Source organism: Notamacropus eugenii, chromosome 1 (assembly GCF_028372415.1).
Source record: "Notamacropus eugenii isolate mMacEug1 chromosome 1, mMacEug1.pri_v2, whole genome shotgun sequence".
Lineage (NCBI taxonomy): Eukaryota > Metazoa > Chordata > Mammalia > Diprotodontia > Macropodidae > Notamacropus > Notamacropus eugenii.
The window spans coordinates 252969274-252991779 of NC_092872.1; the positions used below are offsets into that span (position 1 = coordinate 252969274).

General features: G+C 36.7%; 1 protein-coding gene across 6 annotated transcripts in view; it reads right to left on the minus strand.

Annotated features, from left to right (window-relative positions):
- The window catches only part of WAPL (WAPL cohesin release factor), a 96705-nt gene that overhangs the window by 52312 nt on the left and 21887 nt on the right, over nucleotides 1-22506 (minus strand). For 5 of the 6 annotated variants that reach the window (XR_011971558.1, XM_072628553.1, XM_072628550.1 and 2 more), the window contains 2 exons: nucleotides 12491-13525; nucleotides 7121-7239 (listed from right to left, as the gene is read on the minus strand). Coding sequence is in view for 5 of the 6 variants with exons in the window: in XM_072628553.1 (XP_072484654.1) it covers nucleotides 7121-7239; nucleotides 12491-13525 (1154 nt within the window). In the remaining variant the exon portion in view is untranslated. The remainder of the gene's footprint in view (nucleotides 1-7120; nucleotides 7240-12490; nucleotides 13526-22506) is intronic. The other variant, XM_072628549.1, reaches the window with a different exon arrangement.

Sequence of the window (22506 nt, forward strand, 5' to 3'; positions counted from 1 at the left end):
CAGCTTTTCTTCCAGACTGCCAAAACCAAGGTTGCAAGAAAGGACTGATTTTCCTGGCTTTTGCCCTCCAAGATTTATCCTAATATTTATTAGCATGGCCTGGACCTGGCAGCCAGAAATTTGGATTTCAAGCAAAAGACTGAAAGTGAGAAAGGAAGCATTTCTTTCATGCCTACTAAACAGACAGAAGAATAGGATACAGTAGGGGTGGATGTAGAGTTGCTTGTTAAGAGAACAAGACAAAATCTAATTCACAGTTGTTTTATGTTTGAGATTAAACTAAGTAACTAGTAAATAATCAATGACATTTATATAACTTTTAAGATTTGATAGGCTCTTTACATTAATCAACAAAGACTAGTAATGTTAAAACAGCATTTTCTCCACTGGAAAGCCATATCCATGTCTTTGGTGACACAAATTCTCCAAAAATCACCTCAAAAGCAGGAAGGTTCAGTCAACCAATTCACATTTTTCACAGCAATTTGAGAAAACATTCATTAAAGTGTACAGCAACTGCCATCTGCATTGGTAAAGGAAGACTCCAAACCAATGAAACCACTGATCCTTTAAGGATTGTAAAGAACAGCAACACAGAATATTAAGGACAAAAAAAACCCCAGTATTTTCTTTCAATAATTTAAAAGGTTATCTTGTGTGTGTTTGTCCTTCGTTGCCACAGAAGACCATGCCATCAGAGAAATAATGACATGACTTGCACTTGACTTTGTTTTGAGTGAGGGAGGGCTGTGCAGGTCACCAGCCTCACTTCTCCTCCAGAGCCATCTGAATCCAGTGACCAGATATTCCTCAGGATGACTGGAGATGACCCAGGATGAGGCAATTGGGGTTAAGTGACTTGCCCAAGATCACACAGCTACTAAGTGTCAAGTATCTGAGAGGAAATTTGAACTCAGGTCCTCCTTACTCCTGCACTGGTGCTCTGTCCACTGCACCACCTAGCTGCCTGTGGTTATCTTATGGAAGAATACAACAAGGAGGCACCAAAAGGAACCTGGCAAACTATGTAACACATGATTATTTACAAGAAATTAATAGTTATTTTGGGCAAGAAAAAAGGAAACTGCTGAATTGAACTGGACCCCTGACTGTGTGACAACCTCAATAGAAAAACATAAAAATCAAAAACTTAATGAAATTGTCCTTAGAGAGATGTTATCATAAGTTTTACTGATTTTATTTATTTTTAGTACTATGGTACTGTGGATTTTTATAGCTTAGTACAATTTACATCTGACTTATGAAAACAATACTTCAAAATTTAAGAATCTCTCCAAGCTTTCTTATTTTTCTTTATATTCCTTCCACACTGCTTCCTAAAGTACCCAACAGATATATTTTGTTTGACACACACACACACACACACACACACACACACACACTCTCTACATCTTTGGAGGAACCTGGACTGTTTCTATTGCAATTCTTTAATATTTCTAAACCAAAGGTGACAAAGTACTGAATGTAACACTACTTATGACTCTATTCATATAAGGTGCAAACCCCTGAGTGAAGAGTCATATTTAATGGGAAGCTACATGCTACAATCCACCTTTGTAGGGTTTTATTTCAGTATGACTCAAAGATGCACAGTAGTACCTCTCCTCTATATGAATAAACATATGGTGCTAAGAATATGCAATCATCAATGACTATACATAGTACATTAACATGTCCTTACTTTTTATTTGACTCTTTAGAGAAGCAAAAAATCTTTGCTACTTTCATAATTAGAAATTGTCTCATTACATTTGATAATTCAACATGAACAAGTAATTCAACATGAAATCTCTATGCATCACCTAGGATTCATTTTAAAGGGACATTTACTTAAGGTCTAGTCTTTTAAAAAGTAGAGCTATAGCTTCAAAATGACCCAACAAATCCAAAACAGACTGGCAGAAGGACACTTACTTAAAAAAAAAAAATTAAACATCCCATTAAAGCTCACTTCAGAAGTTAGAAGAGCTATTAAAAAATATTGACCTAATGGACTATTATTACCTTTGAAGAACTATCACTTCTGAAATAAAGAACTAAAAAATTTAGATACAACAGAATTATCTATTATAACACCTTCACAGTTATAACAGCTAGTCTTGTGGTGTGTTTGTTGATTAGAATTATATATAATATGCTCCTAAACCCCTTTTTCTGAATGTCAAATAATATAAAGCTAACATGATACTGTGAAGCAAGAACTTGGAATTTGGGAGATTAGGGGCATTTTTAAGTATGGAAAGAAAAATATTAAATCAAACTTGATAAGGGAACAAAATAAACTGAAAAGTTATAGACTGGCTATCCTCTCTAAAATATCCTATAATTTCATAATTCTATAATGACAGAACAACCAAGTTACTTCCAATATATCTTGTGGACAGTTATAAAAAATTACTTTTTGTGTAAAGTTTGCTGTGTCCAGATCAATAACCAACAGCTCACATTTATGTGACATTTAAAGGCTTAAAAAGTACTTGCTTAAAACAGTCCTGGTGGTTAGATAGCTCAAGTGTCATTACCCCTAATTTACAAAGAGAAAAACTGAGGCTCAATCTAGTTTTCATAGTGAAAAGGACATAAATACAACATTTGAGATATACTTCAAAATGTGCTACCTCACAAAACTAAAAAGGCACACAAAATTCTGGGTTGCCTGGTAAGTAACAGTCACTAAACGCTACAAGAAGGTGGATAGGAAGGAAACAAGACTCTAACACAGTTCAGCCCTGGTTTACTTCTACTTTTAAAACTATAAGATTGATACAATCAGAGATTCAAAGTCTAACTATTCTCTGAACATCTTGGGAAGGAACAACTGTTTTTCCATTCCTGATGTAAACCAAGACCTAAATCACAGTTTGGTAAAACAGTTACAAAATTGAATCATAATCACAATCAAGGCTAGAACAAAGTCAAGTGAGAATAACTATATACAACAGCAATACCCCAATACTCTTAAGCCTGCGGTGCTTAAGTCTCTACAGAGACATTTTACTATTTGCCCTTTTAGAAGCAGAGTGATTCAAACATATTTAAGATTATTTTAATAGTTAAAAAAAGATACATAGAAAAAAAAAACCTGTCAAATCAGTTAACCTATTCAGTCCCCTTAAAACACAATTAAAAACTACAACCTGAAAAAAATGTTCAGTGTCAAGTTCCCCAAATACCATGTAGTATTGATCTAGTTATTCACATTTTATATTTAAGTAATAATGTTTGAAAGACAAAGAAATTTTTATTTTTTTTAGTTCTAAAATTTTTAAATTTAGCCTTTTTACAAACCCAAGTACCCAAGTACTGCATAGAAGGAATGTCTCCTAATCTGGACTCCTTACTAAAACATCCTTACTCACTGAAGAGTAAAATCTTGCTGAAACTTTCATTTTCCAATCTTATTCTCTCCTGAAGTTATTATTAAGATAGCAAAAGGAGAAAAAGGAAACTGAGGTCAGTGTTTCTATCTCCTAAGAGTCAAAGGTTTAAGGTTTTTTAAGGTTTTTCAATAACTTCAATATATAATTACAAATGTAAATTTAGGTACTCTCAGGTCAATACAACAAAAGTCAAAAGGACACTATCTTAGGAGCTGTTTTCATTCATGGGCATGACATTTAGCAGTCAGTCTTAATGACCATTTTTATCCATGTTAGACCATAGATGGTCTGTAGAGAAAAGATTATTTACATTTGCAAGTGGCTGAATACAAATCATGGTAAACAAAACAGTGAAGAATACTTTTCTGATCTGGGTAAAATTATAGTAAAATCCCATTATTAAGCTTTAGTAGTGAGCTTCCAAAATATAAAATAGTATGTAATAAGAACATAATCAGGTATAAAGGCAGAAAGATCAAAATTTTAGAAATGGAAGAGACCTAAACAAGAAAAGTGACTATTCAGTCATCCTCACTTTCCATGAGCATACCCAGAAAAATAAATGATTTGTTTCAAGCTACGTAGATCATTAGTGGCAAAACTAAGACTAAAATTCAGTTTTCTTCATTTTTAATCTTTATAGTGCTTTCCATTATACCATGTTGTTCCTAAAATTCAAATAAGAAAAGGTTTTCTAATGAGGACTTGAATACGTTTTTCTAAATGTTGCCTGTAAAGCAAAATTCCTTATAATGAACAATTCTGTCTTTCAAATGACATCTATTACAGAATCATTCATCCAATAGAAAAAACAAACAAAAAGCATGGTAGAAAGTGGAATACAGGGTAGGAATGTAAAGTGGGGAGTAAACATGAACAGCAACACAAGAGCGAATATGACAGAGAAAAAGATGTTATACTATGGATATTCCAACTTCCCTCGGCAAATTTTTTCTCTCAGAGCAGTGAGTTTGAAATGGATAAAATGATGATAACTATTCTCCACACCCACATCAGTTCTAGAACTCATTATACAAATTAGAGAAATAGCTTATTCTGGGTGAAGGACAGGATGGGACTTCACACAAAGCTAAAGAGCTTTCTTGTCACACTTCAGTTTTTAAACTAATGGAGCAAGTCTACAATCAAAGCTAGTGTTTAAAATAATTCGAAATCACAATGGCAGTGTCATGAATATGCCTAAATTACATTATACTCAAGTTTCCTATTGACTAGCTTTTGAGAGATTTATTCTGAAGCTCAAAGACCTCTAGATACAGGGTCTGAAAGAGTAACCCATTTCATCATCCTTGCACCCCAAAGTTATCTTTGAGATTCAATATAGACTAAAAAGAAAAAAAGGACTGTTATCTTTAAAATAGGTTCCAGTTTTGATTTGTCCTTTTATTCCATTCCAAGAAATTTTCTATGCTTTCTCCTATCCCCATAGCTGTGCTAAAGTTGCTATTTTTAAAAACTCAGTATTTAATTTAAAACAACTTCTTATTAATCTCAACCCTCTTCTAACTTAAAAGTTTTCTTTGGAAGATGCCATATTACAGCAGGGAAACCCCTAGTCACAGAGCTTTCCCTTCTGTAATAGTAATTTAAATGGCAAGATCTTTCCCACCAATAGGCCTTAATAGGATTTAAGCAGGTCACTTGGAAACCTGAGTCACATGAGTTTGAGTCATATGAAGCATATAGTGGGAGGAGCTTGCTGAGGGGGTAGAGAGCAGGAAGGGTGGAACAGAAACAGGTGGAGTTAGAGCAGAGCTGAGAGGAAGGTGGTCAGACTAGTCAGATCAGGGAAGGAGGGAGAGGGAGAGAGGAAACATGCAGCTGGTTGTGGGTGAGGGAAGGGCAATTTGCTTGAGGGTGATCATTTGTGGGAAGGCCTGATAATGTGTATAGACTTCTTGGTTACTATGACGGATTTCTTTGTTGCTATGATGGATTTGGTTTTCTGGTGTTTGAATAAATGTTTTTGATTCTGCCTTAAATGTGGAGAGTCAACAGACTATTTTGTGATTCAGAACTGTGCTGGCATATTCATAGACACATTGGTGCTACACCTTCCCAGTCAGGGTCACAAGCTTGTTAAAAGAAGTCTCACCTCACAGATCTTGGATTATGAGATAAGTAATGTTTCCTGGGTATAGTATACAGGACAGTGAAAAAACCAGTATGTCGTTCATAATTTGAAATATGAATCACTCTAGAAACAAATGCATTTCTAAAGTACAGAGCAAGGAAGAAAAATTAACAAACTAATTAAATGAAAATGCTTGAATTCCACAAGTCCTTTACATTGGGACAGCAAATATTTTCATTTGCTGTAATCAAGGAAAGGCTTTCTTTTCCTTACACCTTTAGAAATGATAAATGAAATACAATTCTTAAACTTGCTGTGACCATTATGAATTAGTTTTTATCCTGACATTTTCCTAGGAATGAACAAAAATGCAAAAATTACTGGAAGAGAGAAAGAAACAAGATACTCCATAGATGGAGCCCCTGAAAAGGTCAATTAGTAAATATCAAACAAATACCCACCCCCTTCAAATGGAGCCATTCAGATACCAATCAGGAAAGCATTTATTAAGCTTCTGTGTACCCAGACCTGACCACAAGTGACAATATTATCCATCATATTACTCATACTAATTCTCTTCTCACTCCCTCTAATCTCCTAATTTTTCACCCTTGTCTATCCCTCCAGTCTCTATTAAGTCCTAACTCCAAGTCTCTCCAAGGATAAGGTACTACCTCTTCCCATTTTTATGACATTTCTGTCCCTGATGTCAAAAACCCTTTAAGAATTTCCCTACTCATTCTCATCTTCAATCTCTCTTCAAGCTCACAATCCTTTTCCAAAGAGAAATACACTTCTTACTTCACTGTGATTATCCTCATTCTAGTCTTGATTCTCTTTCACCTAAATTACTTCCAGTTTTGCCCTACTATAAAAGAAATCAAGAATCATCCAACAGTCATGGCTGACATCCAGATTAGTTGTTAATATATAGATGTTACATATTATAAATGTTAATCTTCACTAATGGTTCACTATAATGCTGTTCTCTCTAATCCATTCAGCAATAATAAAAATTTTAAGTGAAATTCCATTATAATGAAGTATTTCAAACAAACATATCCATTTAGTGCTTTAGAACACATCACAGACAGGTTTCAGTGTACACTAAAATGAATTAAATTAGAAAAGAAAATATAGTAACGTAATTTATTCATTAAAACACTGAATATTTTTGCTCAGAATATTCCACATGCCCAAGAATACTTGGCTTAGCTAAATCAAAATTTGATTCAACACACTCTAATCCATTCAGCAATAATAAAAATTTTAAGTGAAATTCCATTATAATGCAGTATTTCAAACAAACAAATACATTCACTGCTTTAGAACACATCATAGATAGGTTTCAGTGTACACCAGAAGAGAAAACTCGAAAGGGGAAAAAAAAGTCACAAATTTTAACTTCTCTAAGTTGAAATCAAAAGTTCATTAAAAATTTTAAAGAAAAAACTGCTTCTCTAGTTTAAAAATTTTGTCATATCTGTAGGAACCATATGCAAAACATTTTATGTAATAACATGATAAGCTTCTTAGAGAGCTAAACTTTTTCTTTAAAACGCAAAGCAAAAAGAGGAGGTGGGGGAGACTTCAAAGAATAAACAAAATTGCCAATAGTACTTACTCGTTTGGGACCACTAAAAATCTTCCTAGTGTTTTCCTTTGATTTATCTCCTTGTTTATTTGTAGTCTTCTTTATGTTTCCAGGCACACCAGGTGAATCCTCTGAAAAGTCCAAAAGATCTGCAATGGTAATTCACAACCAGCAAATTCTACCAGTTTAACTTAATTATCTACTAAATAAAATAATTACTGAAGAAATATGAAGACAGAGAAAGAAATGTATATAAGTGGTTTTTATTATACATGGATATTGATGCAAGGCATCACATTTATTTTTAGTCATTGCCAAGAAAAAGAAAAACAAAAATATTCAGACTTAACCCTTCCTTGTTAGAAAAACAATTAAGCAAATACACGGGATACTATGACCATATCTAACAAAGTAAAAAACATTTTGATCTAGCAGTGCTCGATTTTTCTACCTCTTAAAAGAAAAAACACAAAGCAACTTGAGCCCAAGGAGGCTTATCCTCCCAAAAAAACACAAGGATTTCATTTTAAATCTCTAAAGAAAAAGCATAACATAGTGGATAGAATACTGAGAGTCAGGAAGGTCAAAATACAGCATATATAAAATTCTCTCCTTACCATCTCCCAATCTCCAAGACCACAGCAACTCCTGAAAACTAAACTTACTAAATTTCAGACTAGAGGGTTTGGGTTTGTTCTATCTGTACTGAGGGGAATTCTCAAACAAAGGTATCAACATAGGCATTTATGTCTGTATTTGCACTATACAACATTATACAAACTCTGCAAGGGAAAGAGAAGGACCAGGGTGTGCTGGATGGAGGAAATTTTATCTACCAATCTGCAATTCCTAGTCTTACTGAGCTACCTGATACACTGCTGAGCACTAAGCGACTTATCTCCAGGTCTTTCTGGCTACAAAGTAAATGGGCTTTCTATTTACTATAGCACTCTAAACCCCATGCACAGATATACAACATAGGCTAGAAATACCAATGTTGAAAAAGTGGGTTTTTTTCTTTCTTTAAAAATGAAAACCATTTTTGAAAAGCAGAAAAATTAAACTGCTAATTTACTCGGCCCTAACCCTGAAAAATCTGTGAACATGTTTTGTTATGGTCAAGTTTATAGGGTCCATAAGCCACTCTGGCAAGTGTGCCCGATGAACCACTACATTTAGTCTTACAAAACTAATAATAAAGATGAGACAAGAGAGCCAGTAAGGTACAGTGGAAAGGGCATTAGTTATATAGTCAGAGGACCTAGGTTAAACTAAATCCTATGCCATGATTACTGCCTAGTATACCCAAGGCACTCATCCTTCAGCTTCCTCATCTGTAAATTGTAAAGATTAGACTACATGGTCTCTGAAGTCACTTCCAGCTCTAGATCCATGATCCTATGAATTTTGACAAAATGCTTATTTTTACTGTGAAGAATCCTTAACTAATGTTGTTGTTGTGTTCATCCTTCATTGAAGAAGATCGTACTATCAGATAAATGATGACATGACTTGCACTTGGATTTGTTTTGAGTGAGGGAGGGCTGTGCAGGTCATCAGCCTCACTTCTCCTCCAGAGCCATCTGAATCTAGTGACCAGATATTCATCAGGTTGACTGGAGATGACCCAGGATGCACTGGGAGACCTTGGGCCCTTTAAGTCAAGGTCTTTGCAGGTACACACTTAGGATGAGGTAATGCCCATTCACTGTAATAGGCCTCTTTAAGAATTAGTTAGAGCATGGCCCCTTTAATGAAGCAACAAAAGGAAAGACATCAGGCTGGGAGGGAAACAGCAACAATTACTACTGATAATCACTCTGAAGCCAGGAGTGTCCAGAAGACAGCCTTTGGGCAGGGGGCAGAGGCCCCTTGGTGTCTGAGCTTCAGAGTACACTAGGTTTAAGGTTCAGGGAATGAAGAGAGGAGGGCAGGGCAGAGCAGGGGAGGGCAGAGGAAGGCAAGGGAGGGGAGGATCATCTGAGGCAATATTGTAGATTCTCAAGTATGTCTAGTCTCCCTGACTTACTCCAGTTCACCTTCTACTCAGTCAAAATAATCTTCCTGAAGCCCAAGTCTTCTCATCATGTCATTCCACTGATTGCCTATCACCTCTAGGAGCCAATATAAAATCTTGTTTGGCTTTTAAACCCATCATAGCCTGGCCCCCTCTTTACAATTTTCTTACACATTGCTTAGCCCTCCAGCACACTATCATCCAGTGACACAAGCTTCCTAGCTGTTCTTCATACAGAACACACCATTTGTGACTCAATGAATTTTCATGGGCTGGCCACCATATAGCTACACATGGAATGCTTTCCCTCCTCATCTTCACTTTTGGTTTTCTTGAAGTCATAGCTAAAATCACACTTTCTATGAGAAGCTTTTCCCAATTCCTCATAATTCTAGTGCCTTCCCTCTGCTGATTATCTCCAATTTATCCTACCTACCTTGTGTGTACATCATTTTTATATGCTGTCTCTCTTATTAGAATATAAACTCCTTGAAAGCAAAAACTGTTATTTAACTTTGGATTTCCAGACCTTTAGGCACAATGCCTGGCACATAGTAGATACTTAATATTTATTGACTGTATTAAAATCCAAATACGGTCCTCTTTTTCCTCATGAGTTGCAGAAGATGAAAAATGATAATCCCCTAATAACTTTCTCCTAATGCAAGATAGGCTGGTCTTTCAAGAGAAAATCTCTTGGCAGGAAGTGTTCCAGTTTTATTATGGCATACCAAAGCTTACACTATATTTGCACAGTTGCAAAGAACCTGGACTAATTTCCATGCCAAGCTGAGAAAGCACCTAGCTGCCTTTGATAAATTCAAATCACCTAAGCTAAATTACATCCTCAGGTCCAAAAAGAAGAGGCAGATGTGACTTCTGAGTCACAGTTAAAGATATAGGAAAGGTACGGAAAACAGAAAAGGTACCATAAGAATGGAGAAGGGCAAATGCTCCAATTTTCTAAAAGGGAAGAGAAAAGTATCTGTAAATACAAGCCAAATAGAACAGACTATTAAAGAGATAGTTTGTGAACATCTAGATAGGGAAGTATTGGTAAGAGCCAGCATGGCTTTACCAAGAACAGGTCACACTAGAATAACTGGACATAGATTTTAGCAAAATTTTGGCTAAATTAGCTCATAATATTCTTGTGGAGGTGTAGATTAGACAATAACATAATCAGATGGATTTAGAACCAGCTTAATAGCTAGTACATTCAAATAGTAATTAATGACTCAACAGCAATGTGGCAGGAGGTTTCCAGTGAAGAATCACAGTTATCTGTGCTTGGCCCTATACTACATTTTTATCAATCACCTAAATCAAGACAGAAATGGCAAGTTCATACCAGATCGGCAGATGACCAAGTGTGGAGGTAGCTAATGCTATGGACTAAGCCAAGATCCAAAAAAATCTTAACTGGCTAGAACAGTGGGATGAATCTAATAAAATAAAATCCAAAAGGGATAAATGTAAAGTTTTATTCTGAAAACCAAAATATCATCTCTACAAGTATAAGGTGGGAGAGGTCAGACAGAAGCAGTCTTGAAAAGCACTAAGTTTTTAGTGGACTGCAAGCTCAGTAAATCTGTAGTGTGATGCAAAGTGGAAGCCAAAAAAGTTAATACAACCTTGGGTTGCCTTAAGAGAGGCATCATTTCCAGATGTCCTGGTCAGATCTCACCTAGAGTACTGTGTTCAGTTTTGGACACAATTTTAAGTAAGTTGCTGATCAATTATAGAGGGTCTAAGAGAGCAATCAGCAGGCATGGAGTCCTTGAGTCTATTTCACATAAAAATAGACTAAAGAAAATGGGGATGTTTAGCCTAAGACTGAGGGGGGGGGGGGTATTATAGCCATTTAAAAGTATCTAAAGGGTTTAGACTTGTATTTGGTCCTACAGGTCAGAATGGGGAGCAATGGGTAAAAGCTGCAGACATCTTGGGCTTAATAACAATTAAATTCATCCGAAAGTGATATGGGTTACCTCAGAAAGTGCTGAGTTCACCTTCCTCAGGGGATGTCAAGCAGAGGCTAGACAGAATAGTTATTGGGTATGATTTAGTGGGAATTCCTTTTAGATATGAGTTGAACTAAATTAGATTAACATGGTCCCCTCCAGATCTCATATTCTGTAATTACTGGACCTTGTACATATACTGGGAATTTTTTTGGTTGGTTTGTGTTCTGAGTTGTATGTAATAAAATCTGTGAAAAAGTCATTAAGGTCTTTGGGGGTCAACATCCTAAAGTCATGTTTTCCTATATACTACACAACCAAAAGAACATTCAATATGAATTATAAACAAATAGTAGAATAAGATCACTAGGTTAAAAAAAAAAAAAGCCGGAGCAACCAAGAATGGTTTGAGCGTTTTATATAGGAAGGGGAGGAGACTGGCAGGGAGGAGCATGTTTTTTTCACTGAAAATCAACAGCTTAACTCAGAAGGTAGAATCCAAGTTAAAAAGTCTTCCAGTATTCAATGCCAATAGCCACTAGCTGAAGCTAAGGCAGTTAGGTGGTACCATAGTGACTAGAGCACCAGGAACTAGTCAGGAAAACTCATCTTCCTGAGTTCAAATCTGGCTTCAGACACTTACCAGCTGTGTAACCTGGGCAAATCACTTAACTTCTATTTGCCTCAGTTCCTCATCTGTAAAATGAGGACACAATGGAGAAAGAAATGGCTAAGCACTCCAGCATTGCCAAGAAAACCCATAAAGTAACCTAGAGTTGAACACAACTGAATCAAGTTGAATCAGTCTATCCAAAGAGAAAGGGTAAACACTGAAATACACATTTAAGATTTTTTCTCACTTAAAATTTTTAATACTAATGGTAGAATGAAAAACAAAAACCTAGAAAAATTTTTCCAATTTTTAAGTGGTCTCCCCCAATTCAGAACTGCCCATTAAAATGCTTCCGTCATTTTGGGTGTAAAAATATTTATATTTGTAAAGAGTCTTCAATGGAGCTCAAGATAGGCATAATGGACAAAGAGTCAGGCTGAGTCAAGAAGATCTAGGTGAACCTGCCTGACACACAACTCCTGTGTAACCCTGGGCAGGTCTTTTAAACTCTCATTGTTTTGGGTAACTCTGCATCAACATTCATAAGATGGGCTCATCTATACTGGTGGAGGGAGTTCTCCCTATGAAGTTTCCCCACAGGAAAAATTATAGGTTCAGACCAAAAATTAAAAAAATTACTAAAGTCCATATTCAGATAGGAAAAAGTTTTTTAAAAAGGGTGTAAATTGTTCTAATGTTAGCAGCCACATATAGTGCTTAAATATTTTGCAAAACACTTACTCAATTTGCAGTCTATAAATAATTTAAACCTCTAATATTAGTATTCATTTTAAAAAGTCACTTACCTGGATTTGCATTAGATTGGTTATCCTGCGAATAATTATCATTGCTTTCTGTGGGAGGTTGAAAGGAGACTGATGGTGCTGATTTAGTTCTTTTTTTGCTTGCTTTTCTTTCTACTTGCCAGTCATCATCATCCTCATCCTCACTTTCACTGAGATCATCAAATCCAAAATATTTAATTTTGTAATTAGAACTTCCAGAACCTCCTTCATCAACCTTTGCCTCATCATTGTCTTCAAATCCAAAAAATTCAAGTTTAACATCCTTTTTGGATTTGGTATTGCTAGGTCGATGTCTACTGGTGGTCTTGGTGGTAGCTATATCTGTCTTCTTTCTCAAGCGGCCAGCTTCACCCAAGTCCGTAGGAGCTGCTGCAGTGAATTCATCCATGCTCCGCTCCATTGTATCCTGAATGGTGACATTACAAACTGACAAGCAAGACGGATGCAGAACAGTGTAGTCTCTAGTCCGTCCTACTGTCCCTCTGAAACTGGTTACACCAACTTTCCGAAAAGGATTCAGACCATCTTGATTTGATTCATTATTTGCTTTGGCTAAAGACTGACTGGTGCCATCCATTAGCTTATCAAAGTGTGATGCCCCTTGTGATGATTTTGCTTTACTGGACCTACAATACGTCCTGCAGTTGCTTGGCCTGAGAACACTTTGCAGAAGGTCTTCATTAATGGCTTCTTGTAGATTTCCCATTTCATCTTTACCTGGACACTCCTCTTTATTCTTTATCTCTAAATGATGATCGCTATCCAAACTTAAAATATAATCTCCTGATCTATTATCTGCAACATCATCCCATTCATATAAACCAGTTCGTAGGGATACCTTGGTATGGGACATTTCTGATGGAGAGTCTGACCTTTTCCCAATTTGAGAATCCCAAGTATCATATGAATCCTTGACTTCAACTTTGTATCCAGAAATGGCTGTAGTTTCAGGGTTGGATTGTTTATTACCACTTTCAGTATGTTTGTACATAAAGTGACTGTTCTTTTCATTGTCATTAAAATTCTGTACTTTTTCTGTAAAACGAAAACGGTAAAAATTAATGGACATGAAATATTAGCAGGAACGATTACCAGAATATTTATGAAAAGATGATAAAATTCGAGATACTTCCAAAGAAATTTAATATTTTATCAAAAAGTTCAAGCATCCTCAGCTTAAGATTTAAATCACCTTTTACTTTCAATCACAAATTTATCAAAGACTTACCACGTATGCCAAGTGCCTTGCTAGATGCTAGAGATACAAAGAATAAAAAAATTCCTGTTTATCATATATCTTCAAGCTGTTAAATTCATATCTGATTTAACAATCAGCACAACTTCCACATAATCTCAAATACTAATATTTAGCAAAACTTAAAGGCTTGAGTTTTATTTTGGAACAGAATGAGAACAGAAATCTCCCCACACAAAGTTATCTTCCTCTTATAAATTAACAATATTACTTTCAACAAATGGGTCCTATATGCACTACACTGACCTCAATTTACCAATCTGTACATTTCTAGGCATTACTGAATATCTGCTCATCTTTTTTATGCTTTGGTAAAGTTCCCTAAGGTTTTAAAAAAAGAATCTCCAACAATGAAGGAAAATAGAGAAAACTAATATAAATCACATTCTTCCTCTCCCTTTTAAAGTGAAGGGGCCCTAGTACAGAAAATGCATATACCCTCTTCTCTTCTGTGTATTAGGATGGGGGATTAGGGAGAGAAGAAGGAGAGGGAAATTATGGTACAGGGCAGGCAGCGACTATTGGTTTGGAATAAAGAGGTGAATAGGTAAATTTACCAACAGATAAAGGATATGAACAAACAATTCACAAAAGAATTGTAGTCTATTAACAAATATGAAAAATATGAAAGCTCGTAAAATAGTACTATTGGTAGAGTTGTGAATTATTCAACCATAATTGGAAAATAATTTTGAATTAAGGAAGAAAAAGTCTCTATAAGGAAAGATAAGGAGGAAATGCCTTCAGAAATGAAGTGATCACCAAAGCAAAAGCACAGAGACAGGAAACACGGTGTCACGTTTGAAGAACAAGGAAAAGGCCAAAATCTCTGTGGATGTTTCAGTATGGCAAAGGGAGTAATGCCCAAAGATGCTGTAAAGATAAATTGGGACTAAGCTTCATAGGGCTTTGAAATCAAAACAGAGAAGCATGATCAGATGTGCACTTAATTAAATTAAGATGCCTCCAGGACATCTCTGAAAGGTTCAAAAAGCAACTGATGATGTGGAAACCTGGGGCTAGATATATACCTCCCGGAGTCATTTGTATATTGGTGATAGTTAAGAGATGATGAAGCTATCAAGAAAGCAGTGAAAGCAATGAAGGAGAAGAGTGCCCAGGATAGAACCTTGGGAAACCTACAGTTTGGAAGCATGTTCTAGATCAGGCCAGCACAACCTGAGGCCTGCCAAAGGATTTCAGGAAGTTGGATCAGTTGTGGAAAAATATACACACAAATACATTGTTGGTGGAGCTGTGAAAGGGTACAGGCATTAAGGAAAGCAATCTGGAATTATGCAAATAAAATAACTAAAATATCCATACCCTTTGAACCAGAGACTGCATTATGAGGTTCATAACCCAAGACTGCTACTGTTAGAAAAAAATCCCCATAAACTCCAAAACATGATAGCAGTACTTTTTGTGATAGCTAAGAATTGGAAACAAAGTAAAAATTCCTCAATCCATCTATTGAGGAATGGCTGAACAAACTATGGTACATAAATGTAATCAAACGTTGGATAGAGGGCCAGACTTGGAGTATGACTCATCTTTCAAATTTGGCATTAGGTACTTATTAGCTGTGTGACCTTCAGCAAGTCACTTAACCTTGTTTGTCTCAGTTTCCTCATCTGTAAAATGAGCTGGAAAAGGAAATGGCAAACCATTCCATTATCTTTGCAAGAAAATCACAAATAGGGTCACAAAAAGTCAGATACAAGTTCAAAAAAACCCGACTAAACAAGAAATGATGCAGATGAATACAGAGAAACATGGAAGGATCTATATGCACTGATATAGAGTGGCAGAGTCACTTATAGGATGGCAGAGCCAAGAAAATAATATACATAGTAACTACAAGGCAAATGAAAAGATTAGCAAATCAGAAAAATCAGAAGTCAATACAATTAAAATATAAAGATCAACTGAAACTCAAATGAAGAGATATGTGACAACACCTCCAACCTACCCTTCTGTGGAGGTAGGAAGTTCATAGGTGTTACACACTGGGTGCATGTTTTCAGACTTTTTCAATATTAGCCAATTGTGCTGAATTTTTTTTTCTTCCCCCAAAAACTGATACTGTCACATGGGAAGGTGTAACAGCAAGCAAAGTGGGATTTGTTTGTTTGGAGTTGTTTTCCAGGCTCAGGCTAAATTGTGAGCACCTGAAGGTTCAATCACCTTTGAACTGTGATAGTTTACAGCTGTGCTGAGTCATGTAGGTTTCATGTCTACTGACTGAGCCAATCAGGAATCTTCATTTTACATATATTGGGAGGTTACCTTCTCCCCCCCCCCCCCCCCCCCCCCCCCCCCCCCCCCGCCGCCCCATGTAAAGGCTCTCTTGATTCAGCAATGTATGTAAAGTTAAAGTGTACAAGAATATTGCTTTGATTCAGGCAGTAAAGAGCAGCCTGTTTGGGTGCTATTTCTCTGTATTTTCTCTGTTAAATAGATAAGAGGCTTGGTAGCTTTGGAAACATAAAAGACAAAAAGGTACGTTTGGAAGCATTTGGTTGAACTAATTAAAGTGACTGCTGACCCCTCAAAAGTTGCCTTTCCTTTTATAAATGCATCTCTAAGAATCTGTGATATCAGGCCCCCCATCCCGTATATGTCGGGGTGTTTACTGATAGAGAAGGTTAGGGGGGAGAGAAGGAATACACTCAATACTGTGGTGATAGTAAAGTGTTAAGGAAAAAATTAATTAAAAACCTTTTTTTTTTTTTAAACTAGAATTTAGTTGAGAAAGGGAGAGGAGATGAGAGCTTGATGTGGGGTATGGTAAGGTAATAAAGGTTTTGGACCTGGACAAGATTGAAAGGAGTAAGGAAGGAAAGGGGCAGGTGGAAGGAAGGGAAGGGAAAAAGGATGACTTGACAGGGCAACCTGCTGGAGAAAAAAATGGGAGAGGACAGAATGGAGGGGCAGGCTCTGGCAATGAGAAAGGCAACCTCTGCCAGAGGATGGGGTAAGGGTGAGTGAGTGGCAGATATGTTTTTTCAATGAAAAGAATAGAAGTGGAGTTGATGGCGAATGGATTCAATTTTTTTTTTCAGTAAAGTAAGGGGGTTGGGGGTGGAGCTAAAAGTATGAAAGGTTTGGAATATCTTCTTTGGGAGATGAGATAGGGAAGTCATTAGGGAGGAATTAAAGGACAGCTCTGTTGTAGTTAAGGGTCTAGTTGAGCTTGGATAACTTCAATTTGTTATGTACCCAGTTGGTATAATTACAAGTTCTTCTAGCCTCATTCTGTGGTTTGTGAATAGGGGGCAAGGAATATAAGATGGTAGGAGTAATCGAAGACTGAAGTTTGGCAAAAGGGACAAGACAAGCGGCAAGGGATTTAAGACTATAAGACAGTGTAGAGTTGAAATGGCTACTGGGTTATAAGTTAGAGAGGAAAGTTACAGCCTTTGTCAGGCAATGGTCTCAATGAAGGCAAAGCAGAGGGTTAGAAGGAATGGAAGGCAATGACAGGAGATGATAAGATATGTTAAGAAATGGAAGATTTATGGAGTGTGAGGGAGCATCTATGTGAACAAATGAAAAGTCCTCAAGTATAAGGACTGGTTTGCAGAAAAGAAAGGGCAAATTAGATGCTGAACTCCTTGAGAAAGAAGGGAGAATAGAATGACTGACAGATGGCATGCTACATAAACTGTGGCACATTAAGGGAATGTGCCATAAAAAATGATAAATATGAAGACTTCAGACAAACATAGGAAGATTTTTATGAACTTAAAACAAGAACAACAAAAAATTAACATACTGATTGACTAATGGTAGCCCTGGAAAACTGCTGAGAACACTGCAGAGGTGTGATTCTCTGGATTACTATTGCATACATTCTCATGTATGTTACATATGTTGGTTGGTTTTGCTGAGCTACTTTTTTTTCTTTCTCATTCTTTGTTAAAAGATATGGTTTGCTAAGAAGGGGAGGGAGGAGAGATATTGGAAATGAATGTGATGTAAAAACAAATGACATTAAAACAGATTTTTTAAGAACAAAAACAAAAATGTAAATGGAAAAATTCTTGACAAAACATATTTAAGACAAAAAAAATCAACAATTCATAAATTAAAACATAGTTCTATATAATCCTCCAGCATAAAAATGACACATACAAAGAAACGCTGCAGTGACAGCTGAAACTCTTCTACCAATAAAACAGCACTTATAAGAAAATCAGTTAAATTTGGCATCAGAAGAAAATAAGTATTTGTTGTAAAAAAGGAAGAAAAAGCTGATCCTATGGGGGACCCCAAGACAAAGCTAATATGCCTCCCCTAACCAATGGTGGCTATTTATAAATGAATTAGTAGGGATTTGTTCAGCTTGTTTTCCTCTTATTCTACAGTGGGAGGGAGTTTTGCATCCTAAATATAAAACTTCTTTAAAATCCAATTCTCCATCCATCCTCTGACAAAGGATACCCTTTTCTTTGCCAAAAGCCAATCCCTCTAAATGTACCTCCCATTTTTCTGCAGTAGATTGCCCTCTCAATCATCCTTTTCCCCTTTCCTTCCTTATTCCTTTCAAAGGCATGCAAGTCCAAAATCTTTATTACCTTACCACATCATCAAGTCTATCCTATATCTCATTTCCTCTCCCTTCTTCAATTTAACTCTTATTAATAAAAATATGTACATACAGGATAGCACAGGGGTGGGGAACCTACGGCCCAGGTCACATGTGGCTTTCTAGGTCCTTGGGTGCAGCCTTTTGACAGAGTCCAAGTTTTACAGAACAAATCCTTTTATTAAGGGCATTTGTTCTGTGAAGTTTGGATTTAGTCAAAGGACCACACTTCAGGACCTAGAGGGCCATATGTGGCCTTGAAGCTGCAGGTTCCCTATCCTTGGGGTAGCATAAGAACAGTGAGTACCTTAAAAAAGACATACAGAAAAAGGTAGAGGAGTACAAGTCAAATGCTCCTCGTCACATTTGCCCAAATGTAGGCCACACACCACCAGCAAATCTGGATTGCAATAAAGCTGACTATAGTCAAAATTTAATAATATCTCTATAATCTCACATTTATCTTTCTATTCTACAGACCACTACCTCAGGATGGACTCTCATCACCTCTAATCTGGACTATTGCAATAACCTACTAATTGTAGTTCCAAGCTTTCCCTTCTTCACAAAGTGTCAAAATTTTTATAAACTACAAATCTGACCACAAGCGCTGCTCAAGAATCTCTCCAGTGGTTCCCTGTTGCCTTCAGGTTAAAATACAAAGTCCTCAGCTCAACACTTAAAATTCTTTACAATCTGGCACCAGTTTACCTCTCAAATCTCAATGAATAGTATTTCCCTTTTAGCCAAAACTGTCCTAATTTGTACTGGCCATTTCTCTACCCGCTTCCCCTTCCACTCCTGCATCCCCAAATGAAATACAGCTTGTCTAAACAATTTTATTATTATTATTATTCAAGGCTTTAGCTCATGTGCTATGTCCTACAAGGCTTTCCCTATAATTCTAGTTGTCAGCACTCTGTGTACACAAACACACACATACCTGACCTATATACACCTTTTTATATGTTGTAATTCTCCCCAATACAATGTAATATTCTTGAGGTCAGAGATTATTTTTTAACTTTGAATTTTTGTCTTTGAATCCACAGTGCCCAGAACACTTTATACATTAGTACATGCTTAATAAATCCTCAATGAATTAGATTTTAAAGCAATTTTATATTTAGGATACAAGTCATATTCAGAACAATATGGTGTTACAAATTATATTTTAAGCAAGCCCTAATGCCAGGAAATGAGGAAATAGTCTTTGTTCCTAAATGTCAGGTCCATCTGCTCATAAAAATCAGGGTTCAGGCAAATTCTATTAGCACCTATCTAATCAACCACATTCCGGGGTAAAGAGCTTTGCATTGTATCCATTAAGAAAAAAAAACCCACCATCCTTAGCACTACTCATATACTAAAATGTATTTTGAGGGTTAACATTCTAATTTTTGTTTAGATTACATTGTTTTTATGCCATTTTTATTTCCTAATATAACCATACCTACTCCCCTCCTAGGGGACAAAACAGAACAAAACAGAAATTCAAAAAAAAGTTTAGCAAAACTAACCACATATCCACCAAAGTCCAACATCTCGCTCAGTGTTCTATATTAACAGCCTCCCACTTCCACAAGAAGAGAAGTAAACATATTCTCAAACCTCATCTTTAGGGTCAAACTTGTGTCATTTTTTAATATCGAGTATTGACTTTTAATTTTTGCTATTGTGCTTTCCACTTTATGCTATGTGTTATTTTCCTGGTTCTGCAGACTTCATTTTGCATCCATTCATCTAAGTCTTCTCCTGGCTCCCTGTAGTCTTCATGGTCATCGCTTCTTATGACAACATAACTCTGCATCACAGCACAGCACGGAGGAAAAAACAGCCTGCTGGGTTTCAAGTCAAAGGGCTTGAGGTTGAAATACTGGCTCTGCCACTTATAACCAGAAGAGCAAGAGGCATGGAAAAAAGGAAGACAGTGACCCTCCCTCCTTCTAGGATCAAACACAGATGCCTTTCATCTCTGGCACCATCTCTGCCTCTCTTCAGGCTTAGGGCCCATGATTTTCCTTCACCCATTCTTTAATCCAGGCCAAATGGCCCCCTAGCTGTTCCTCATAAATACCATTCTGTCTCCTCCCTCTGTGACTTTTTGCCCAGGCTGCCCCCTGTATCTAGAATAGACTCTCTTAGCTCTGCTTTAAAGAAAAGAAAACTCTTAAGAAGTTTCCTTTAAGCATCAAGTGCCAACCTCCTACAGAAAGCTTATCCTGATTACTACCCTCCTCCATTTAATTGTTAGCACCTTCCCCCCTCAAAAACCACTATCTCACTCATACGGATTCAAATCCGGGTTCTCTGAATGGAAACAAACATCTTGTTTTTCTCTCCATCCTTCCTTTCTCCACTCCCCTCATACTTTATTTACATAAACTTCTTCAAACCTTCAAGAGTGAGTTCACAGAATCAGAAAATCCCAGAATTAGAAGGGACCATGGACGCCACAGAGTCCAGCCTATACCTGAACAGTAATTCTCTCTGTAACACACCTGAAAACTACTTTTCCCTTACAAGACTGCTAACAAAGGGAATCAATCACAGTACTTTCCCAGGTGGGCCATTCCACTTTGTGATAGCTCAAACTGCCAGGATTTCCTATATCAAGCATAAATTTATGATCCTACCATTTCCCTCCCATTGTTTTGCTTCTTGGAGTCAAGCAGAAAAAAAAAATCTAATTCTTTCTTCCTCATTATAGGCTTTTGGATATTTGAAGAGAATAATCTTGTTACTCTTCTCCAAGCTAAACATCCCAAGTTCCTTAATTGGTCCTTACATGGCATGGTCTTAAGGTCTTTTACCATTCTGATTTCTGTCCTCTGGACATTCTCAAGTTAATCAATGCCCTTCATAAAATATAGACCACAGACCTAAATCACACCATAGATGTGATCTGACTAGGACAGAATAGAGCAAGAATCGCACCTCCCTGATTCTGGATGTTATAGGCTTCTTAAAAGTACCATTAAGTATATATTAGCTTTTCTGCTGTATCACCCTACCTACTCTTATAACTCAACAAAATCCATGCAACTTTTTTCAGACAATGGCTCTAGACACCTCTACATTTGTACTTGTAAAGGTGACTTGTGAATCTAAGGATAAGACTAAATTTATCTCTAGTAAATGTTATTCTATTAGATTTGCTCCATCATCCTGGCCTGTTGAGATCATTTTGGATCCTGGATAATTCTGCTATTCATATATTAACTATTCCTTCCTGTTACTCTCTAAGCATGCCATCTCATTCATCTATGTCACTGATAACAGTATTCAACAGATCAAGTACAAGGGCAGATTCTTAAAGCACTAGCACTAGACACCTCCCTTTCAAGCTGACACTGAATTATTAATGACCACCTCCTACGCCTGGTTGCTTAACCTCTTCCAAATCTACTTAAATGCACTATCATCCAGCCCAGACCTCTTCATCTAGTTCACAAAAGATAGTATGAAAGACTTTCAAAATCTAGGTGAATTCATCAATTCCTTTATCTACAATCAAGTAACCCTGTCATGTTCACTAACTGTCCTTTTAATATCTTGTTAGGAATCCCAGTCAAGCTCACTTGGCAATTTACTCCTCACTGATCAACCCATCAAGCCACAGGACTGCCAAAATCACCATTTAAAGAAAAGATTCTTACCATGTTATTCAGATATCTTTAGTGACTCTGTCTGGTCTGATGGGTAAAGACACAAATTTCTCAGACTTACTCTAGACTTACCCCACAATCATCAAAACTCTTCCTCCTTTCAAGGAAAATACGCCATAGATGAAGGAAAATCGTCAGAAAAGGATTTAAATTAAGAATTGGGAGGGTGGTGATGCCTTGCTAAAAATAAAAATATCAAGTAAAACAGAAATTGAGTGGGTTTTTTTTTTTGGTCAAGACTTGGAATTTCTTTTCTCACCTGGCTTTAAGAATATTAAATCTGAAGGAAAAGGGTCTCAAATTCCAATACTGCTACATTAGCAAAATTGACTAATGTCGGGAGGAGCCAAGATGGAGGAGTAGAAAGATACACATATACTAGCTCCAAACCCACAGCCCATAAAATACCTGTAAAGAAGAACTCCCAACAAATTCTGGAGCAGCAGAAGCCACACAACAGTGGAGTGGAGGAGATTTCCGTTCCAGAGAGCCCTGAAAAACC